Source organism: Hydra vulgaris, chromosome 05, assembly GCF_038396675.1.
Source record: "Hydra vulgaris chromosome 05, alternate assembly HydraT2T_AEP".
Lineage (NCBI taxonomy): Eukaryota > Metazoa > Cnidaria > Hydrozoa > Anthoathecata > Hydridae > Hydra > Hydra vulgaris.
Genome location: NC_088924.1, coordinates 32,675,704 through 32,698,218, shown reverse-complemented (window position 1 = coordinate 32,698,218; position 22,515 = coordinate 32,675,704). Strand labels below are relative to the sequence as shown.

Genomic DNA, 22,515 nt, shown 5'->3' with positions numbered 1-22,515 from the left:
ATTTGAGAGTTGAACAAGATATACATTCAATTACACAATATAGAAATAATAAAAAACATTAGTTGCGTAACAAATTGTTACGCAATTAATGTTTTTTATTATTTCTAAATTGTGTAATTGTTACTAAAAATTACAATCATATTGTCGTCACTGTAAAAACTGCGTTTTATGAGTGTAGAACAAAATAAATTAGGTATTATTACCTCAAAAAATGATTGCTGGTATTATATAAAAGAAATCCGAAAAAGCTTCTGCATACAACACATTTCAAAAATATGGCACCATTTTTTTTTCTAATAGTTTATGGTTCATTTTAATTAGAAATTGAAAAAATCCAGATTTAAACCGCTTTTCATTGAAAGTTAAAACAAGTACTTAGTAATTAGGGGGGAGTAATTGGATACAGTTTTTTTATTATTACAAAACTCCAAGTGTATATCTCGCAAACTTAAGAAAAAAAAATTTTCTCCAAAAACTTGAAAAACTCTGAAAATCAACTTTGAAAAAGATGCCATGGAGATCTAAATTGTAACATACAGCAATTTGATATTAAAAAAATGGCGCTCAAACCACTTCACAACTAACACATAACAAGATTTGAAAAAAAAGTATTTTTTGGGTAAAAGTAACAATATATTTTTCGCAAATTAAAAACTTAGTCGACTAAGTTTAGTCAGACTAAAAAATTAGTCGACTAATTTTAGTTACGCTAAAAAGTTAGTCGACTAAATTTAGTTAGACTAAAATGTTAGTCGACTAAATTTAGTTAGACGAAAAAGTTAGTCGACTAAACTTAGTTAGACTAAAAAGTTAGTCGACTAATTTATTTACGCTAAAAAATTAGCCGACTAATTTTAGTTACGCTAAAAAGTTAGTCGACTGAATTTAGTTAGACTAAAAAGTTAGTCGAGCAAATTTAGTTAGACTAAAATGTTAGTCGACTAAACTTAGTTAGACTAAAAAGTTAGTCGACTAATTTATTTACGCTAAAAAGTTAGTCGACTAATTTTAGTTACGCTAAAAAGTTAGTCGACTAAATTTAGACTAAAAAGTTAGTCGACTAAATTTAGTTAGACGAAAAAGTTAGTCGACTAAACTTAGTTAGACTAAAAAGTTAGTCGACTAATTTATTTACGCTAAAAAGTTAGTCGACTAATTTTAGTTTGACTAAAGAGTTAGTCGGGTAATTTTAGTTACGGTTTTTTTAGTTAAGTTAGTTACAATTTTTAGTTTTGGTCACAACACTAACATTAGCACGATTAAAACTAGTTGCTCGTGCAAGACTTTTCTGTAGTACAATTCTGTAGTACAAGTACAATTCTGAATGTCGATTTAAAAACCCTCTCATCGAATCAGGACCAGCCATTGAAAGTTTTAACCAAGATTTTAGAAAATTAATGTTATACTTTATAGCACATTCAAATTCAAGCTTTCGTGCTACATAAGGAGATAATCCAAAATAAGTATTAAAAGCTGTTGATATATATATGTTGATATATATTTAATATATGTTGATATATATTTAGATAAATTTGAAGTATCTTCTTCAGAATTTGAAAGTGCTTTTAAAATGCTTAAAACTAATAATAAAGTTGGTCCTGATAATATAAATTTTAATATAGTCATAGATTCATGCGATACCATAAAATGTATTCTTTTTAAAGTTTTTAAATGTTCTATAAATCAAAGAATTTTCCCCGATCAATTGAAAATAGCCAAAATAAAGCCTATATTTAAAGGAGGTGAACCATCAAATGTCAGTAATTATCGACCAATATCTATCCTCTCTGTTTTTTCAAAAATTTTAGAAAGAATTCTGTTCAACCAAATATCTAATCATCTTGATGTTAATAATATACTTTACAAAAATCAATACGGTTTTAAAAGAAGTAACTCTACTGAACATGCAATAATTCATCTTACTCGTAGTATAACTGATTCATTCGAAAAGTCAGAGTTTACTTTAGGCGTCTTTATAGACCTATCTAAAGCTTTCGACACAATTGACCATGAAATACTGTTTAAAAAACTTGAACATTATGGTATCACCGGTAATGCTTTAAAACTACTAAAAAGCTATTTAAAACATCGCAAAAATGTCTATGTCGACAGATCTTCTTCACAAGATTATCTAAATATAACCTGTGGTGTTCCACAGGGATCTATATTAGGGCCCTTATTATTTCTGATTTATGTTAACGATCTCCATGAAGTCTCAAAATTAACAACTATAATGTTTGCTGATGATACAAACCTATTCCTATCTAATAATAACATCAATAAACTTTTTTATGATATGAACATTGAACTAACAAAAATATCAGACTGGTTCAAGTCAAATAAACTTTCACTCAACATTAATAAAACTAAATGGATTTTCTTTCATCCACAATTTAAAAAACATTTACTTCCAAGTAATTTGCCTCTTCTTCATATTGATAATATTCAAATAAAAGGAGTAATTTTCACAAATTTCTTAGCTATCATTGTAGATGAAAATCTATCATGGAAGAATCACATCGGACATTTATGCAACAAAATTGCAAAAAGCATTGGAGTTTTATATAAAGCAAGAAGTCTTTTAAACAAACATTCATTAACTCAACTATATTACTCTTTTATACACTGTCATGTTAATTATGCCAATATTGCATGGGGTAGTACCCATAAAAGTAAATTAAATCCACTTTATTGTCAGCAGAAGCATATTGCACGTCTTATAAATTTCAAAAATCGTTTTACTCACTTAAGGCCACTCTTATTTAACATGAATGTTTTTAATATATATCAAGTAAATGTTTATAATGTTCTTTGTTTTATGTTTAAATGTAAAACCAACTCATCTCCAGCTTCCTTTTTTGATTTATATTCTTTAAAAGAAAAAAATAAATATTCTTTAAGAAATGATAATTTTATTAAACAACCAAAATTTCAAACAAACTTTGGTAAATTTTGCATTTCTTTTCGTGGAGCTTTTTTATGGAACCAAATAATTTTAAAAAATTTTGATTTTTCTCATGAATGGAATTATTATATGTTCAAAAGAAAACTTAAAAAAGTAATTTTCTCAATTGAAAATATTTTTATATACTTTTAATTGTACCCAGTTTTGTCATCACTCATTTATATTTTACTTTTATAAAATATTGATTTAAAGTTTATGTGAGAAACTATATTTAAACACCATTATTTAATTTTGTTAAAAGTTGCACTGACATTATTTGTACAGTAGTCATTTATTATTTACTTGTTTACTTTAATTTTTATTTTAATTCGTAATATTTGTAAATAATTTGCATCACGAACGGAAAAGTTTAAAATTTGTATTTATTTATTTTATTTATATTTACTAAGTTCAAAGTTCTTCAACAGCGGTTCTCGGTGACAAGACCTGTATGGTCTTCTTTGAGTATCCGCGTTCTTTATCTTTATTCTTTATTTTTATTTATTTTTAAAGATTTATTTTCATTTAATTTTTCTTATTTATATGTTTTTAAATATTTTTTTAAATATTTTAATAAAGAAAAAAAAAAAAAAAAAAAAAAAAAAAAATGAAGCAATAGCTTTTTCTTGTTCTAAATTAAAATCTTGGCGTGACTTTATATATATATATATATATATATATATATATATATATATATATATATATATATATATATATATATATATATATATATATATATATATATATATATATATATATATATATATATATGTATATATATATATATATATATATATATATATATATATATATATATATATATATATATTATACCCTAATATATATATATATATATATATATATATATATATATATATATATATATATATATATATATATATTATACCCTAATATATATATATATATATATATATATATATATATATATATATATATATATATATATATATATATATATATATATATATATATATATTAGGGTGTCCCAAAAATGCAACTTTTTCATAGAACCAAAAAGTTTGAAACACATCCTGGTTATATACATACATATATGCATGTATATATATATATATATATATATATATATATATATATATATATATATATATATATATATATATATATATATATATACACATATATGTATATATTACAAGTTCGTTTGCAATTTTTGATTGTCAACTTATGAGATCTCTTTATTTAACATTCATTTGTCCACTTCTTGAATTTGCAGTTCCGATTTGGTCTCCTTATATGAAAGGAGACTGTAATCCAATTGAAAACGCATAGCAGCTAAACTCGTTTCACCAATTAGTATACAACAAAAACAAATTTTTATTCATGCTCAACCCTTACTGGAACAATGAACGCACTAAATATATTTCAAATAAATTTTTTTCAAAATATACTTTTTATATTTAAATATAAACTAAGTCTGGTTCCAGAACATTTTACAGCACACTTTTTTAAAAATTGTATAAATAAATACAAAACAAGAGCGACAGGCAACTTTAAGATACCGTTTGAAACAACAGGACTTTCAAAATTGTCAATTACATATCGTGGTCCCAATTTATTTAACAAAATAATTTCCAGAAACAAACTACTAACAAATTTAAACAACGAACACTCTATGAAAACAAAGCTAAAATCTATAATAATCAAATTGAGTAACTATAAGAAAGTTTTTTAAATTCGAATTAAAAATTTGAATATAAAAATAACGAAAAAAACACCCCCCCCCCCCCAATAAAACAAAACAAAAAAATGTAACTTAAATTGTAATAGAAATTGATAAATAAAGAATAAACAGTTATGTAAATAATAAGGTATGTAACGTGTATGTAACGTCGACGTAAGGCGTCGGCGACTGCCGACGACCTTGCGCTTGAAAGGGCCTCGCAAAAATATGCTGAAAAAATTCAATATTGTTTATTATTAAAATTCAATATTGTTTATTATTAAAATTCAATGTATCTTAATTATAATTGATGATATTTTTACATTTCTTATTTTGCTTTGCTGGACGAAAATATGAAATATTTATAAAAGCGTGAGGCGTATTGAGACGGTTTCCCTATATGAGAAGGCGTAAGCCTCAATGTGCTCGAGGCGTAGGCCTCAATTTGTTTGAGAAAAACTCTTATTCAAATTTATAAAATAACTTATATAAAAAAACTTGTTCAAATTAATATCCTATACCTTTGTTTTTCTCCTTTCTCTTCTTTGTATGTTGAGATAATTCACCTTCTTTGACTTCAAAAGGGTCATCAAGAGCTATAATTATATCAAGATCTTCATAGACCTCCACCTCAGGATCTTGGAGCTCTGAGATCCATTCATCACCAGAGTCTACATCATCCAAAAAAAGGGGATCTTCAATTTCTTTTCTTCTTTTACTCCCTGTGTTTTAGTTTCAAATTGAACATTAGGTAAACCAAATCAACGAGTTTCGCTTGCTTAAAGCGATTTCTTCTCTTTGTATGCATCAATTGATTAAGATATTAAAACTGAGTAACATAAATATCGAAAACATATATAAACAAAAATACTTTATAATATTACTTGATTGAAGGAGCTCCGATTCTGTTCTTATCCAGGAGCACTGCAAGTCTAGCTCAAGATTCTAATGGCAAATTTTGCTAGTTCAGGCGTTTGATCTCTGAGAGCTCTCCACCAATCCGCTGAAAATAGTAATGACATTTTATAAAGTTGATAAAAAAAAAATGGTTGAGATGTGATCCCATATCGGGTCCATCCTCTGGTTTATCAAAAAATAAAATAAAAGATGTTATTACTAAAATACTAAAAATATTGAAAACACACACCTGGACTTCTCTTCTTCCTAGTTCTTACTACATTTTCCCATCCAAATAATCCTTGTGCATTTTGAAAATAATTGATCTGCAAATCCACTTTCTCCCTTTCTTCTGAATTAGCGACCAATCGCTTCATGCTAGAATAAAGTCACAATTTAATCTCATGATGAGTAGAGAATGAAGGTTCAAATGAGAATTTAGAAAATATGCAGCATGCAAATGCGTGTGAAGTTGACGATCCCTTCGACTATCAACAATATCCCAAACAATCTGATACTTCGCCATATCATTATTTAGATTAATTTTTAAAAATTGCTTGAAATTAAAATAATGATGTTGCTAAGTATCAGATTGTTTGGGATATTGTGGATAGTCGGTGGGATCGTCAGCTTTACACGCATTTGCATGCTGCTGCATATTTTCTAAATCCTCATTTCCAAATCCACATACATCGTTCATCAAGGCCCAATACAAAGGGTTTATTGCTGCATTAAACGGTATAGAATTCTCTTAGAAAAAATTTTCAATAGACCTGCAAATCCGTCTATTTTTGTTTTTCTTCCAACTCTCAAGATAACTTGGTGCATTTGATGAAATGTGAAACATTCAGCACTCCCGCTACCAATATTTGCTTGTTGTATAAAGAAATAAATGGCTCCATAAAATTGTTTGTTTAACTTGACTACATTTGAGCCTATTGTTGCTTTTTGTAATTGTGGATCGCCTTCAGTAGCAAATGGCTCTTGTATTCGCACTGGACAAACTTCCTTCATTTCGAATGATCTTCTTTTACCCTCGGTCTTTTTCAACATAAACAACTTCATTTCTTCTTGAACCTCAATGGGAGCTCGTGCACAATCTGTAACGTTCTTATGAGTCTTTGCAAGATGCTTCTTTAGCCTTTTAATTCCACCAGTGATCTTCTTCTGACAAAAGTTGCAGTGAACATATATATAAGTTTTGCCTTACTGCAACCTGATTGGAGGAAGTTCAACACAATACTTCCAACCAGGATCAGTCCTCCCACTTATTTTTGACGACTTTGCTATATCTTTAAAGCTGCAAATTTATAATATAATTAAGAAAAAAAACAATGATCAATCATAGCGAGCTGCGATTGATTATGTAATGAAGTAAATGATTAGTTAATGCAATTATACGGGCATATGAGTTTAATATAAGATTGAATTATACAATATCAGAAAATATATGTTAGATATATATTTATAAATTTTATTTAATCCGCCACTATCATTCTAATACATTCATTTTCTTAGTAAAAGTAAAAATATACCGACTAAACTGTATTTTATTTATAATAATATATGTATATAACAAAACCACAATCTGTTATAAAAACAATAACGAAGTAAGTAAATATTACAAAGTGTTGTAAATAAAATTTAACTCTTTATTTAATTAATTACACGTAAATTTAAAAAGTTAATTAAAAATGTTCTGCTTCTTTTATCTTTTATTTTAAAATAATTAAATCAAAAATAATTAAATCAAAACTTAAAATTCATGCAAGTACCTAACTATAATCTTTTTCCTTAGTCCAAATATAAGTCCAAAATCATGTCTGGAAAACCAACGAGAGGCAGAGATATAGGAAGAACGAGGGAATCTGGGGCATCGAAAAGAAAAAGAAAGACTGAAGCAGAGAAATCAAACCAAGCCATGAGTTCCAGTATGATGAAATTTCTTAAGAAACCCTTTTCAACTGTTACGCTTCAGAGTCCTCTGATGAATCTCGTGGCCAAGTTTTTTTGGTTTCTGAAATAGAATCAGCTTCAGAGTCGAATGAATTAGCTTTTACCCAATAGTTTAAACGAAATAAAAGTTTGGCAATTGATAAAATTTGTGACCATTCATTTGAGCGATTCATTTATAAACTTAGATGCGATAAAATGGACATTTCCAATTACCGACTATCAGCGTTATGACTTAATTCAAAACAGTCCCCATCAAAGTATAGAGAATTCTGATGAAAGTTACCCCAAAGATGCAAATAACAGACATTCTCTAAATTTCTTTTTACGCGAAAACTGATTAACGGCGAAACACATATGCACCGCACATGGTTAGTTTACTCCTTGTCAAAAAATAAAATTTATTGCTTTCTTTGTAGACTTTTTTTGCATACACACACTCAGATGGTAAAAGAAGGATGTTGTGACTGGAAAGATCTTGGATATTGCATAGACATGATCTTTCCAGTCTTTTATCTAATTCTTTTATAAAATTCCATCCATTTAACCATGCAATCCATGTGTCCATGATAAAAATCACGGACAGATGGAGTGAATGGTTAAATAGATGGAATTTTATAAAAGAATCAAAAACGGAATAACAACAGATGAGGAAAACGAGGGATTGATTAGAAAATCTCAAAAATGTTGGTATAATTTGTTTAAAAAGGTTGATTGATATAATTAACTTTTTAGCTTCGCACAATCTGGCATTTAGAGGTCATTGCGAATCACTTAACTTGGGCAATAACAGAAACAGTGATAACTTTATAGATTTATTTAAGTTGTTATCCAAATATGATCTGACGCTAAAGGAGCACTTACAACGAATTAATGAAAAGCATATTGCTTAAAATAATCTAAGCCATGACATTCAAAATGAATTAATTACATTGATGTCTGAAACAGAGTTACACACAGAGTTAAAATGAATTAATTACATTGATGTCTGAAACAGAGTTATACACAGAGTTAAACGAGCGAAATACTATGCCTTTTTGCTCAATCGCACCAGAGGTGCAAATTGTATTGAACAAATGTCAATAATATTAGGATTTTGCAATTCCTCAACTGGAGCGATAGAGGAACACTTTTTTAGTTTTATTGCCGTTACAGAAACTACAGGAGAGTATTTAGCCAACTCCATATTACAAGAACTAGAGAGAAATGGTTAAACAAAATTGTCTCGGACAGGGATATGATAATGGTGCCAATATGGAAGGCATAAATAAATGTGTCAGAACAAAAGTACTCAACATTAATCCAGGAGCATTCTTCACACCGTGCGGATGTCATAGCTGGAATTTACTTTTAATAGATCCAGCTAACTCTTCTACAACAGCTAAAAAAATTTTCGGCTTTATTGATAAAATCTATGTACTTTTTTAGAAGTCAAGCAAGCGTTGGGAACTTACAAAAACTAAATTGAAACTAACACTAAAACCTCTTTCAGAGACACGGTGAGAGAGTAGAATAGGAGCAGTAAATACCGTTGCAATTTGATAATGTTATCGAATGAGTGAATGACTTGAAAAATAAAACGGACGATTCGGAAACTCTAAGTGACTGCAAAGCAGTTTTGAAAAAAATTGTTAACTGTCGAATTTATTATTGCTATACACGTGTGGTATGAGATTTTATTACATGTAAATAATATAAGTAAACTATCGTAATCGATTCCAGTTAAAAGTCGCTGTTGTTACTTTACGTTCATTTTGTACTTGGATTTAAGAATTCTGTGATACTGGATTTGAGAAAAGCGTTACAGATGCTCGATTGTTTGTGGAAATAGGCGCTCACAAAATTGAGTCACAATTTAAAGAAAAAAGAATAGCAAGAAAAAAACGAATGTTTGGTTATGAACACATGGATAAATCTATACAATCTGCTGAAACACAGCACAAAGTAAATTTTTTCAACGTAATCATAGATGCAGCCATAGCCGACACTGAATGTCGATTCGAAGCGCTTAATGAATATTTTGACCGTTTTGTTTTTATTTACAATATCAATTATTTGAAATTTTTGCCAAGAGAGAACCCGCTCAAGCATTGTAATAATTTTGGTACAATACTTTGGGAAGGTGAAAACAGCAACACAGACCCTTTCGAACTTTATGAAGAACTGCAAATTTTAAAATCCATTTTACAAGAAAATATAAATGATCCAAAGCAACTTATACAGTACATTTTAGAAAAAAATTTTGAAGATATATATCTAAATCTTTACATAACAACCAGAATCATGCTAATAATTCCAGTAAGTAAAGTTTCTGCTGAGAGAAGTTTCTAAAAGTTCAAGCCCGGAGAATCGACCAAATCAAGGTTTGTTTTTATTAGTTGTTTTTTTTACATAAAGGGACAAAATAGACAAAAACAATAGACAAAAATAAGTGATGATTTTTTTCAGTTTAATTATTTTAATTACTCATTTTAAAATAAATTTTAAGTTTTTTTCTAATAGAAGTCGTTTAGATTTCTTTTTGAATTGTTCTAGGTAGATCTACCTTCGAAGTTTAGAAGTGTTTATTTTAAATAATATTTTTCAAAAAACTTTTCCAAATAAATTGCCCACGGTATTGAATTTGAAATGAACTGAGTTTTAAATAAGATCTTGAAACAACGAAATTTTTAGTTGATTAATTTTGTGGGGTATCTATGAGTAATTTCGTGAAGTAAGAGTGAAATATATTACGAGATAAACCATGTTTTGACTTAAACATTAGAAGCATAACTTAATATATATTGAGTTTATAAACATTGAAGGCATAAGTTTCATTAAAAGAGAAGCAAGCATTGAGTGCATAAAGTTCCATTATGTTCACCATTAACAGTTTTGTTAACACCAAATAAAATGTTTTTGCATGCATGTTTTTGTTTGCTATAGCTTTTTTTAAGCTTCCCATAATTAGTACATGCAATATTGCATTATTGCAATAATGCAATATCGTTTCCCATGCAATATTGCATTAGGAAAGATAACTATGAAAAAATGAAGAATATATAATTTTTAAAGATTCAATATTAGGAAATTGTTTAACTTTATATAACAATGAGATATTTTTAAAGATTTTGTTTTCAATAGATTTAATATGATATTTTCATGATATATTTTCATCTATAATCACTCCTAGAAGGTTAACAGTTGACTCTTTTTTAATAACTGTTTTATTTATAAAGAGATTGGGTAATTTTAAAGAAAGGTTTTCTTTCTTTAAAATTACCCAATCTCTCCTACTAGTTTTGTTAAATAAGATATAGTTTTCTCAAAATTTAATGAAAGTCTATTATTTGTAATTCAGTTATCTATTTTTAATAATTCTTCGTTAAATATTCTAAACAGATCTTTTATATTACTGTTTAAACAAAAAAGTTCGAATCATCAACAAATAAAATAACATTTAAAATTTTGGATGAATAAATATCATTTATATAGAGTAGGTATAATAGCTGCCCTAAGATTGATCCAGGTAACTTTTAAACCATAGTAGGCTATTGTTTATTATTCCATACAGTTCTACTTTTTTCCATGCTTTATATAAGGTTACTTTCTATATATGTTTGTGTGCCACAAAATTTGAAATCAATTTTTGAAAGCTTTTTTCTCAACCAATTTTGCTCAAATTTTGCACACTTAATCATTTTCGATGACAATACAAGGATTTGACAATACAATTTCCCCATAAGAACACTGAATTAATAAAAAAGAAATTTAAAAACGTAACAGTAATTTTTCCTTCTACAAAAGATAACAAAAAAAGAATTTCTAGGCCCAATAGAATTCTGCTTGCATAAAGCATGGATTTGAAAAAAGAATTTTATTTTGATTTACTAGTTCATAGAAATATCATGATAACCATGGTTAACAGTGTCATGGTTACAACAGTGTCAAATGCTTTTGACAAATCAATGAGCTTTTTAATTATTGCTTCTTTATTATAAATTATTTACTCCGCCAACTAAGAGTTTCGGCGGAAAAATATTTTTTGGACATTTTTACCGATTATCTGCTTAATCACATTCCACTTTTTTTGTTTCCCCGTCTTTTTTCCAACAACCTTGTATAATAATTTTTTTTTTGCGTAACAAATTTTTGCATAATAAATTTTTTTCTGTTAGACTATCTGAAGGCTAAGGTATACATAACAAGTCAGCAACTTTAGATCAATTAAAACATAAAATCCGAAATGGCACACTACAGGATTTGCTGCGTTTTATAATAGACTCCTTACCGAGTGACATTATGGTTAAAGCAGTCATCGTGTCTTAAACCATTCGATTTTGTATCATACTGTAGAGCATTTTCTCAAAAGATGAATAAAGAATTTTTCTCAAAGAACTATTATTATATTATAAATTCATCTTTTGAGAAAATTCTAAAAACAAAATTATAGTTGTTTTATCTATTTTCGTCTTACAAAATTCTTTTAAAATACTTTTTTTTGTTACAAGATTCTTTTTTACATTGATTTTTAGCGGTTCTCGGTGACAAGACCACTCGGACCTCTAAAAGGACCCAAAATGTGTAAGGACCACTACAAGAATCCAAATCTTCGTAACACCTTTGTTTTAATTTGCGAACTTTTGTTTTTTGCGAACATAAGATAGCCTCGATAGCTTAAGCTAGCATTTAAAATTTTAAGTTATCAGGATACAATTTGAAAACATGTTAACTAAATTTCTAAATTACAAACTACAATTCAAATATATATACTTTTATTAACAAACTTAAAAATATAAATTTATATGAACAAATTAAAAGATATATTTATATTAACAAATTAAAATTTAACAAATTTAAAATTAAAATATATTGTTTTTTGCAAGCAAGTCGGTGTAAGTTTTTTAAATCTCGGTGTTAGTGTCAACTCATTGTCAACTACAGTTCAGTTGGTAATAATTTCACTTGATGCATTTTGATACTGCAGTATTTTAATTTTTATTTTTTCCATAAGGTTAAGACAGACAAATGCCCAGTTGATCAAGTAACGAGAGGGAACCATTGGCGCCATTAAGTAATGCTCAGCAGACAGATCTACAATAAGTAATAGTAAATTATACGAAAATATAAAAATATAAAATATAACATTACAGAGAAATATAAAATATAACATTACAGAGAAATATAAAATATAACATTACAGAGAAATATAAAATATAAAATTACAGAGAAATATAAAATATAACATTACAGAGAAATATAAAATATAACATTACAGAGAAATATAAAATATAACATTACAGAGAAATATAAAATATAACATTACAGAGAAATACAAAATATAACATTACAGAGAAATATAAAATATAACATTACAGAGAAATATAAAATATAACATTACAGAGAAATATAAAATATAACATTACAGAGAAATATAAAATATAACATTACAGAGAAATATAAAATATAACATTACAGAGAAATATAAAATATAACATTACAGAGAAATATAAAATATAACATTACAGAGAAATATAAAATATAACATTACAGAGAAATATAAAATATAACATTACAGAGAAATATAAAATATAACATTACAGAGAAATATAAAATATAACATTACAGAGAAATTGTGAAAAAAAACACAAACCTTTTAGACATGTAACAAACTTATTCTCTTCTCCTTTAATAACTTGATTGACGGGATCAAACAATATAATCCATTCCACAAGATTTGAACTTAAAAAGTCTCGACAATAATCCCACTGGTCTAACTTTTCGAATTCGTATGTGTCTCCTTTTTCTTCGAAGTAAATACCTAACAATTATAAAAATACGTAACAGTAAAAAAAAACGACAGATTTATACAACTGAGTAAAAAAATGAACAAAAATAAAATAAAAAAATAAAAAGCTGAAGGAGAAAATGCGATAATCTGAAAAACTTATTTTGCAAAAGTTCTTAAACATTTATAAAAGTATGACAAGTTATTCAGCATTTCAACATATAGTTGTCTTGCCAACATACAGATATCATTTCAACATATAGTTGTCTTGCATACATGCAGATATCATTTCAACAAATAGTTGTCTCGCCAACATACAGATATTATTTCAATATATAGTTGTCTTTCCAACATACAGATATCATTTCAACATATTGTTGTCTTGTCAACATACAAATATCATTTTTAGTAAATAGTTAAATAGAATTGCTCATTTATTCTCCTCCACTCTATCCTACTTTCGCAACTTTTAAATAATTTTTTCAATTATGGTTCAACACCTTTTCAAAATATACCATGCAACAAATACAAGATAATTTCATTAACAAATTGAAATAAAAAAACGTTGTTGATGAAAATAATGCCTATAAATGATTACAGCAAACAGCTTTCAAAATACTGTGGATAATCTTTGGTGGTTGCTGGTAACTCAAAAATTCTTCTAGCATCCTAAAAAATACATAAAATCATGTATTACGCTTTATAACTAAAAGTAAACTTCACTGACAATAAATAAAATTATAAACAAAAATATCTAATAATCAATAGTTTAAGTTTTCCAAAAAAAAGAGTCTTGTAGTACCCATGGTTATAAAAATGGAATCTAGTAGTACCCATGGTTACAAAAAATAAAGATTGTAAAAGATTAGTTTCATTTATAATTATGATAAACACAAAAAATATGAAGGCATCACTTTTGAAGGAGGTATTGACAATAGGACCGATTGATGGTTCAGATAATGACAATAAGGACTGACTGATTGTTGAGAATAATGATGACAATAAACACCTTTTTATATTTGATTGATGGAAGATGATGAAAATAAGGAATTTTTATATTTAATTAAAATTTTAGTTATTTATTATAACCAAATATCATACCAAACATAACATACATCATACCAAACATAACATACATCATACCAAACATAACATACATCATACCAAACATAACATAGATTATACCAAACATAACATACATCATGCCAAACATCAATTTTTCTGCATTGCAAACAGAGATTAAAGCAATCAACATAAACTTTTAGAAATATTTTTTATGTAGTAAAAACAAAAAAATAAAAAACACAAACCAACCTATCACTAAATTGTAAAATATTATTCTTTGCATTCTCAAGTAAGATTTGATCAAAAATAAAATAATTTGGAAAAACTTTAAACTCTTCAATTTCTGAAAATAAAAATATTAAAAAAAAAAAAGTAAAACAAAAGAAATAATTTAAAAAAAATAATAATAACTTTTGTTTCTACTCATTTCTTTCTGTGCCATATTAAGTAACTTTAATAAACGTTTTATTTCCATCTTCTCCTGCATAGTAAAATCCAAACTACATATGTTTATGTCCAAAATTAAAATCACTGCGCCATAAACATCTCTTATAGGAAAAACATAATGATATTCTTTCAATTCTTTAGTAATAACAGTCATTGAAACATCAATACATTGGAATAAATGGTTTCTATTACAAAAAAAAAACAGAAAAATAATTAAAAAAAAACAAAGTATATATATACATATATATACACATATAGTATATTAGGTTGGCGCAAAAGTAAATTCGCATAATTTCAAAGTCAAATATGATGCACATGCGTAGTGCAAATGCAAACAACAGTTGAAAGAGCAATTTTGCACATTTTAAATTATAAATTCTAATTTTTTAATAACATTGTATATATATAGTTCTTTTTTAGAAAATGTCCATAGAAAAAATACATTTTAGACATTGCATGTTGTACGAATTTCGGCAGGGTAAAAATGCAACAAAAGCAACAGAGCGATTTATTCTGTTCACATTGTGGATGCTCTAAATGTTCGCGTTTGCCAGAAGTGGTTTGCTAAGTTTCCCAGCAGAGATTTTGATCTTGAGGACAAAGAATGTTCAGGAAGGCACAAAGGAACTGGAAACAGACAATTGCTCGAAGAAGACCCACGGCAATCAACTTGAGAATTAGCAGAACAACTTGGAGTTGATCATTCGACTGTTTTAAGACGATTACATGACATGGAAAAGGTTCAAAAGGTCGGAAAATGGGTCCCACATGACTTAACTGAAAACAACAAAATGCAACGTTTGAGCACCTGTATTTCTCTACCTGTATTTCTCATAAGTACAAAAAAAAAAAAAGACTTTTTCCAACAAAAAACAGTGGTTGAGTCCTAGTCAATCAGCATCTGCCTCACCTAAACCCGATATTCATCGAAAAAAGGTAATGCTTTGTGTATGGTGGGATATGAAAGGTATAATATACTATGAACTGCTAAAACCGAAGCAAACTATTAATGCTGTACGCTACTCGCAACAATAGAGACGTTTGAATGAAAAAATCTTAGAAAAAAGGTCCAGACCGGGTCATGGAAATCATTAAGTCATATTGCTGCACGACAATGCTTGGCCCCATGTTGCTATGAGAACCAAGGAAACTATTTTAGAACTAGGCTGGGAAGTCTTGCCGCATCCTGCATATTCACCAGACATGGCACCACCAGATTACCATTTGTTCTGTTCAATGGAACATTTTTTACGGGATATATCATTCAAAGAAAATCAAGATTTACAAAATCAGCTAGATGCCTATTTTGAAGCAAAGCCCCAGTCTTTCTACAGAGATGGAGTTCGTCAGTTGGTCACAAAATGGCAAAAGGTCATTGATAGCCAAGGAAATTATTTTGATGACAAATGACTACTTAATTTTAACTATATTTAATAAATAGTACTGAAAAAAAAACAAATTTTCTTTTGCACCAACCTGATATATATACATATATATACACATTTAGTATATATATGTATATATACTATATGTGTATAGTATATATATACATAAGTGTGTATATATATATATATATATATATATATATATATATATATATATATATATATATATATATATATATATTTGAATGTAGACATGTATGAGAGTATGTATTTATTATTTTATAAACATCAATAAATAAGAATTTCTCTCGATACTAAGTTTATTTTTTAAAAGAAATTTTTGTTGGATTGTTGTGACCAGCAACTTCAGCCTAAAAGTTTATATATATATACGTATATATATATATATGTATATATATATATATATATATATATATATATATATATATATATATATATATATATATATATATATATATATATATATATATATATATATATATATATATATATATATTGTTATACTGGAAGATAAAATTCAATGCTATCTTTCAGTATAACTATTTATTTAGTTTTTAACATAATAATTAAATTTTAACATGTAAAAGGTTAAATTTTTTGTCTTAAAAGAAAAAAAAATCTATTTAAAATTAGGCCTTTTTAAAAAAAACCTTGCACACTGGCACCTATAAATCCCCTCATTTTTTAGTCTGACAAAATGCTTATTGTAACTAAACATGATCTCTATTACTCAATGGAGTTATCAGTTGTCTTTCCATAACATTTTTAAGAGCTGATTCTGGAAGATGCTGCAAGAACTAATCTTTTGCAAATGCAATGGATCATAAAAAATATGTCTAAAGTTTAAATATAATGTATATATGTATTTAAAAAATAATAAATACCACTTATGCATACTTAATAGATAAGGTTATCTTTACTAAAACCTTTTTTTTTTTAAATTTTGAATGTGCAACAGAGTGTGAGCGTGCGCAAGTAACATTAAAAAAATAAAAAATAGTTATATTATAAATCGTACTATATAGACTCACTTAAAAATGTTTGAATTTCTTTGCACTCTTGAAGAATCATATGTTTTGAGGCAGTGATTCTTATCAAATTTCATTAACTTATGCAATGAGTTTGACTTGCTTGGCTGAAAAAATTTACTTAAATTAATTTATTAACTTCTAATTAAATGATACACTAAATAATCAACTACAATAAACTTTAAATATAAAATTTGTCAAATTTTACTTCTAAATCAGGTTCCACATGGTAAATAACTACTTTATTGACACAAGAACACGATTTTAAAATCCAAAATACAGCATTTTCAGCAATCTGAATTTTTCTTTGAACCATATGTAATTCTTGATATGTTTGACTTAAAACCTTTGCAACTACCTAATGTAAAAAGGATAGAATGAAATCTTAAATAAGAAAATCTTTTCTAATTTTTTTATTCATCAATATACCTGATAAAAAGATATTTCTTTAAGAAAAAATTTCGTTTCATTAGGTTCAGCCATTGTATCAATCCCAAGAATTCCTATGACATTTTGTTCTTTGTCTTTTAAAGGAAAACATATAAAAGAACCTTCATATTTCTATAAATAAAAAATCTTTTTGAAACAAGCAAGAATGGATAAAAATATGCACATATAATATATAAATATAAGATAAAAATAAACATAAAAAGATTTATTAAGAATAACAAAAAGATTATAATTATTTCTTAATTATGTTAAACTTATATTTATATTAAAAATAACAGCAAACTTCTAATGCACGAATAGGATTCCATAGAAACACCCCTCCATGATTTAAAACTTCCTGTATATAAATTGGTTTTCCAGTGTCAACAGCATCAAAGCTAACACATTTCAAACCTCTGTGAAGCACTCTGTTAAGTAATATGTCTCTGTCATGTGCACAAGTAGCCACATAACGCAAATATTTCTTGTTATTATTTTCTGCACTTGCGAATACATTGGGTGCAACATGGACACTTTTTTTTGCCGCAACATCATTAGTTTCTTCAGTATTGTATTTCTTATCAAGAGTATGGAAACTATGTATATTTTCAAACATTTTGTTTTCAAACATAGCCACATAAACACTTATTTTCATCTTTCCATAATTTTTGGCATATTGCTGGACAACTTGTATTGTTTGCTGAAATAAAGGGTCAACCATCATACTGGAGGTTTTCCCACTAAATGTAATAGTTTGTAACATTTTTCTTGCAAAACCATCATTATTGTCTTCTTCAGACAACCTCTGTAAAAAATATAATTTTATTTAAAATAAGAAAACTACAAAACAAAAAAACTATTAAATTGTATACTTACGTTTAGTGTATACACACAGTGTATACACTTATATACATACATACATACATACATATACAACTATAAATGTGCGCTTAGATAACATTTTTGACATCACAACAAAAATAGCTAAACTGTTACCGGGGGCTTCAGTACATACATCGACTATCTTATAGCATGCTGCAAAAAGGAGTGCCAATACATCGACTGAGGATTTGGCATAGGGCATTATTATTTATATATCATCAAGTAGAAAATGTCAATCACTTAACAGAGAATATATCACTACAAAGAGGGCCCTTGAACTACAAACAAAGATATGTATTTGAACATTTGAACATTCACTTGCTACCAATAACAAGAACCCAAAATGCCTGTATGCATACTTCAACAACAAAAAAACTGTCAAAAATAACATTTCAACAAATTAAAGGCTACAAAACAAAGTATTACTAATAAAAGTGAAATTGCAAACATTGTTAAAAAACAATTTAGTTTAATATTTGTACAAGAAAATAAAAATGATCCACTTCCAAGTTTTAACTTTTGCACCAATGCTGCTCTCTCAGATCTTATAATTACACCAGCTACCATTGAAAATACTTTACTTAATTTAGACACCAGCAAATCAATTGGAATAGTTGGAATTCATTCACCTGTATTAAAAGAGTGTGCTTTGGCTTGGTCATTAGCACTTACACTTTTGTTTCAACTATCACTTAATTCTGGAATTATCTTAATATAATTGCTACAGTTAACATTTAACAATATTTTGCTTTCATTTTTAAAGTAGTTTTAATTAATTACTAGGCTTTTCTGAATTTGCAAGAGGACGTCAAAATGCACGCAGTCATTAGAGAAATATCTCTCAAGCGAATTAAAACTTTTTACCTTTTGGAATTAAATTATTATTTATTAGTTTAAAAATATTACATAAAGAATCATAGTAAGATAAAAAATTATCATAAAGATCATATTATAATTGAAGTAAGTATAGAAAATAGTTTAGCAATTTATATATAACATTTTTATTAGATATAAAGTAGAAAGGATCACTCCTTTTAATTTTTTAAATTGTTTACATTTTTATTTGTTTTAGTTTTTCTTTTAGCTTTATTTTTTTTTAGCAGTTTTGTTTTTATCGAGCTTGTATTTTATTTTTAGAAGGAATATAGAGGTATGGACCTAATTATTTTTTTATGCAACATAATAGTTATAGTTATACTGATATTTCCATAAAATTGGTTGTTACTACTTTGAAATTTCTGTGATGCTATTAACAAATAGTCCCATGCTTGGCCTGGGCATTTACATTCATAAGAATTTACCCATTTGTCATGAAACTAGGTTTGAATCCACAGACTATTCTTTCATGTGTTTTCGTTTAGCACCACTTCACTCTATCGCCTTTCTCTTTGTATTATATCGCTCTCCTTTATCTCAAGACTGCACTCTTTTTGATGTTATTACTGATCATATTGACCAAGCCCTCTCTCTTTATCCATCAGCCAATATTGCTGTTGTCAGTAACTTTAATGCTCATCACACTGAATGGGTTTGGCTCTAATGTCAGCAACTCTGCAGGGTTAAGGCCCACAACCTTTGTCTTTCTCAATCTCTAACTCAAATAGTCAACTTTCCAACTCGCTTTCCAGACAACCTGAATCATTTACCTTCTCTACTTGACTTATGTCTTGTTTCTGATCCTAGACAGTCCTCAGTTTCTCCACATTCACCCTTAGGTGCTTCAGATCACAGTTTGATCTCTCTAAAACTATTTTTTCATTCTTCTTCATCATCTGAATCCCCCTATCATCGTACCTCTTACGACTACCTTAAAGCTAACTTGGACTCTTTCCGTGACTTTCTTCGTGATAGCCCTTGAGTTGAAATTTTTCATTTTCCTGTCAACAAATGTGCTTCTTACATAACTTCGAGGATTCAGGCTGGCATGGAATCTTTTGTTCCCTCTCGACAAGGTCAAGCCTCACTCTCCTCCATGTTTTTCCTCACATTGTGCTGCTGCGATTTCCAATCGAAACCGTTACTTCCATATCTATCAGCGAAACAGTTATCCATAAAACAGACGTCTGTTTATTTCTACTAGAACGTCTGTTTATTTCTACTAGAAACTATTGTAAAAAGGTTTTGTCTAACGCCAAAGCCTGCTGTTCTCAGGTCATGAAATTTCGTATTTCGTCACAAAAATTAGGCTCTCGTGACTTCTGGAGAATCTTTAATAGTATCAATAATAAGGGCAAATCTTTAATTCCACCTCTCTTATATGGTTCAGACTTTGTCACCTCACCTAAAGACAAAGCTGAATTGTTTGCTATAAACTTTTTATCAATATGATCTCTTGATTCCACTAGTTGCGTTTTACCTGATATTGCCATCAAACAGGTTGATCCATTGCTTGACATTCGTATCACTCCAGCTTCTGTATCAAAAGTGATTTCCTGCTTAGACTCTTCTATAGCTTGTGGTCCAGACAACATACCTGTTGTAGTCTTGCAGAAGTGTTCTCCGGAGCTGTCATCCATACTTTCAAAACTATTTAACAGGTGCTTATCAGAGTCTTGTTTTATGGCATGCTGGAGAGCGGTATCTGTTATACCTTTTTTCGAAAATTTTGGAGAGCGATCTGATTCGTCTAACTACCGTCCCATTAGTCTACTTCTTATCATAAGCAAGGTTTTTGAATCTTTAATTAACAAACACTCATTTGTTAATTAAAGATTTAATTAACATTTCTCATCTTGAATCTAATAACTTACTTTCTGATCATCAATATGAATTTTGATCCTCTCATTCTACAGCTGATTTGCTAACAATAATAACCAATAGGTTTTAATGTGCATTAGACAAAGGTGGAGAGGTTAAGGCCATTGCTCTTGACATTTCAAAAGCTTTTGATAAAGTTTGGCATGCTGGTCTTTTCCATAAGCTTTCTTCTTATGGTGTATCTGGCAACATCTTTAAGATTATTGAATCCTTCATTTCCAATTGTAGTATAAAAGTTGTCCTCAACAGCACTCTTCTTCTTATTCTGTAACTTCAGGGGTTCCTCAAGGTTCAACCCTTGGCCCTATACTCTTTTTAATTTACATTAACGATCTTCTAGATATTCTCACATCTAAGGTGGCATTGTTTGCTGATGATACTACCATTTATTCTTGTTGTGATAAGAAGCCTACCCTCTCTGATTGTTTGGAGGGGGCATTTGAGCTTGAAAAGGATCTCACTTCTGCTACAGCATGGGTCTCACAGTGGCTGGTGAACTTCAATTCAAATAAAACTCAATTTTTTTTAGCCAATTATTATCGCAATAATTTAGATTCCTATATTTATGAACGGTAATGTACTCGATGAGTTATCCACTCTTCATCTTCTAGGATTAACTCTTACTTCCGATCTTTCTTGGAAACCATGTATCAAATCTGTTGCAAAATTAGCATCTGCTAAGGTTGCATCTTTTTGTCGAGCTCAACACTTTCTTACTTCGGATTTTATTCTCTATCTCTATAAATCTCAAATCCGGCCTTGTATGGAATACTGTTGCCATATCTGGGGCTGATCTTCTAATGATGCCCTTTCTCTTTTAGACAAGGTGCAAAAACGCATTGTAAACATAGTTGGACCTGCTCTTCCAGCCAACCTCCTCCTCGTAATGTTATTTCTCTTTCTCTTTTCTACATATACTATAATGGGCACTGCTCTAAAGAGGTAGCATCTCTTGTGCCATCTACTAAAATTAATTCTTGTGTTACTTGTCATTCAATTAAGTCTCATTCTTTTTCTGTGACTGTTCCTAAGTGCTCCAAAAACTCTTATTCGTCTAGTTTTTTTCCTCAAACATCAGTGCTTTGGAATTTGCTTCCTTCATCTTGCTTTCCTGATTCATATAACTTGCAATCCTTTAAGTTGTCTGTCAATTGTTATCTTGCTCTACAATCTTCATCTTTTCTCTTCCAGTAACTTCCAACTTTAATTAGTGGTTGCTTGAAGCCTTGTTGGAAGCA

The 22,515-nt window shown here is 28.4% G+C and overlaps 1 protein-coding gene across 2 annotated transcripts in view; it reads right to left on the bottom strand.

Annotated features, from left to right (window-relative positions):
* Window positions 1-12,191: 12,191 nt before the first annotated feature.
* LOC101234824 (EF-hand calcium-binding domain-containing protein 5) overlaps window positions 12,192-22,515 on the bottom strand; it is a 122,062-nt gene continuing 111,738 nt past the window's right edge. The window contains exons 14-22 of one of the 2 annotated variants that reach the window (XM_065797935.1): window positions 17,943-18,443; window positions 17,639-17,770; window positions 17,418-17,567; window positions 17,213-17,316; window positions 14,740-14,960; window positions 14,578-14,671; window positions 13,862-13,932; window positions 13,129-13,296; window positions 12,192-12,569 (exon numbers count right to left, since the gene is read on the bottom strand). In XM_065797935.1, coding sequence (XP_065654007.1) covers window positions 12,421-12,569; window positions 13,129-13,296; window positions 13,862-13,932; window positions 14,578-14,671; window positions 14,740-14,960; window positions 17,213-17,316; window positions 17,418-17,567; window positions 17,639-17,770; window positions 17,943-18,443 — 1,590 coding nt within the window. In that variant the 3' untranslated portion in view covers window positions 12,192-12,420. The remainder of the gene's footprint in view (window positions 12,570-13,128; window positions 13,297-13,861; window positions 13,933-14,577; window positions 14,672-14,739; window positions 14,961-17,212; window positions 17,317-17,417; window positions 17,568-17,638; window positions 17,771-17,942; window positions 18,444-22,515) is intronic. The other variant, XM_065797936.1, reaches the window with a different exon arrangement.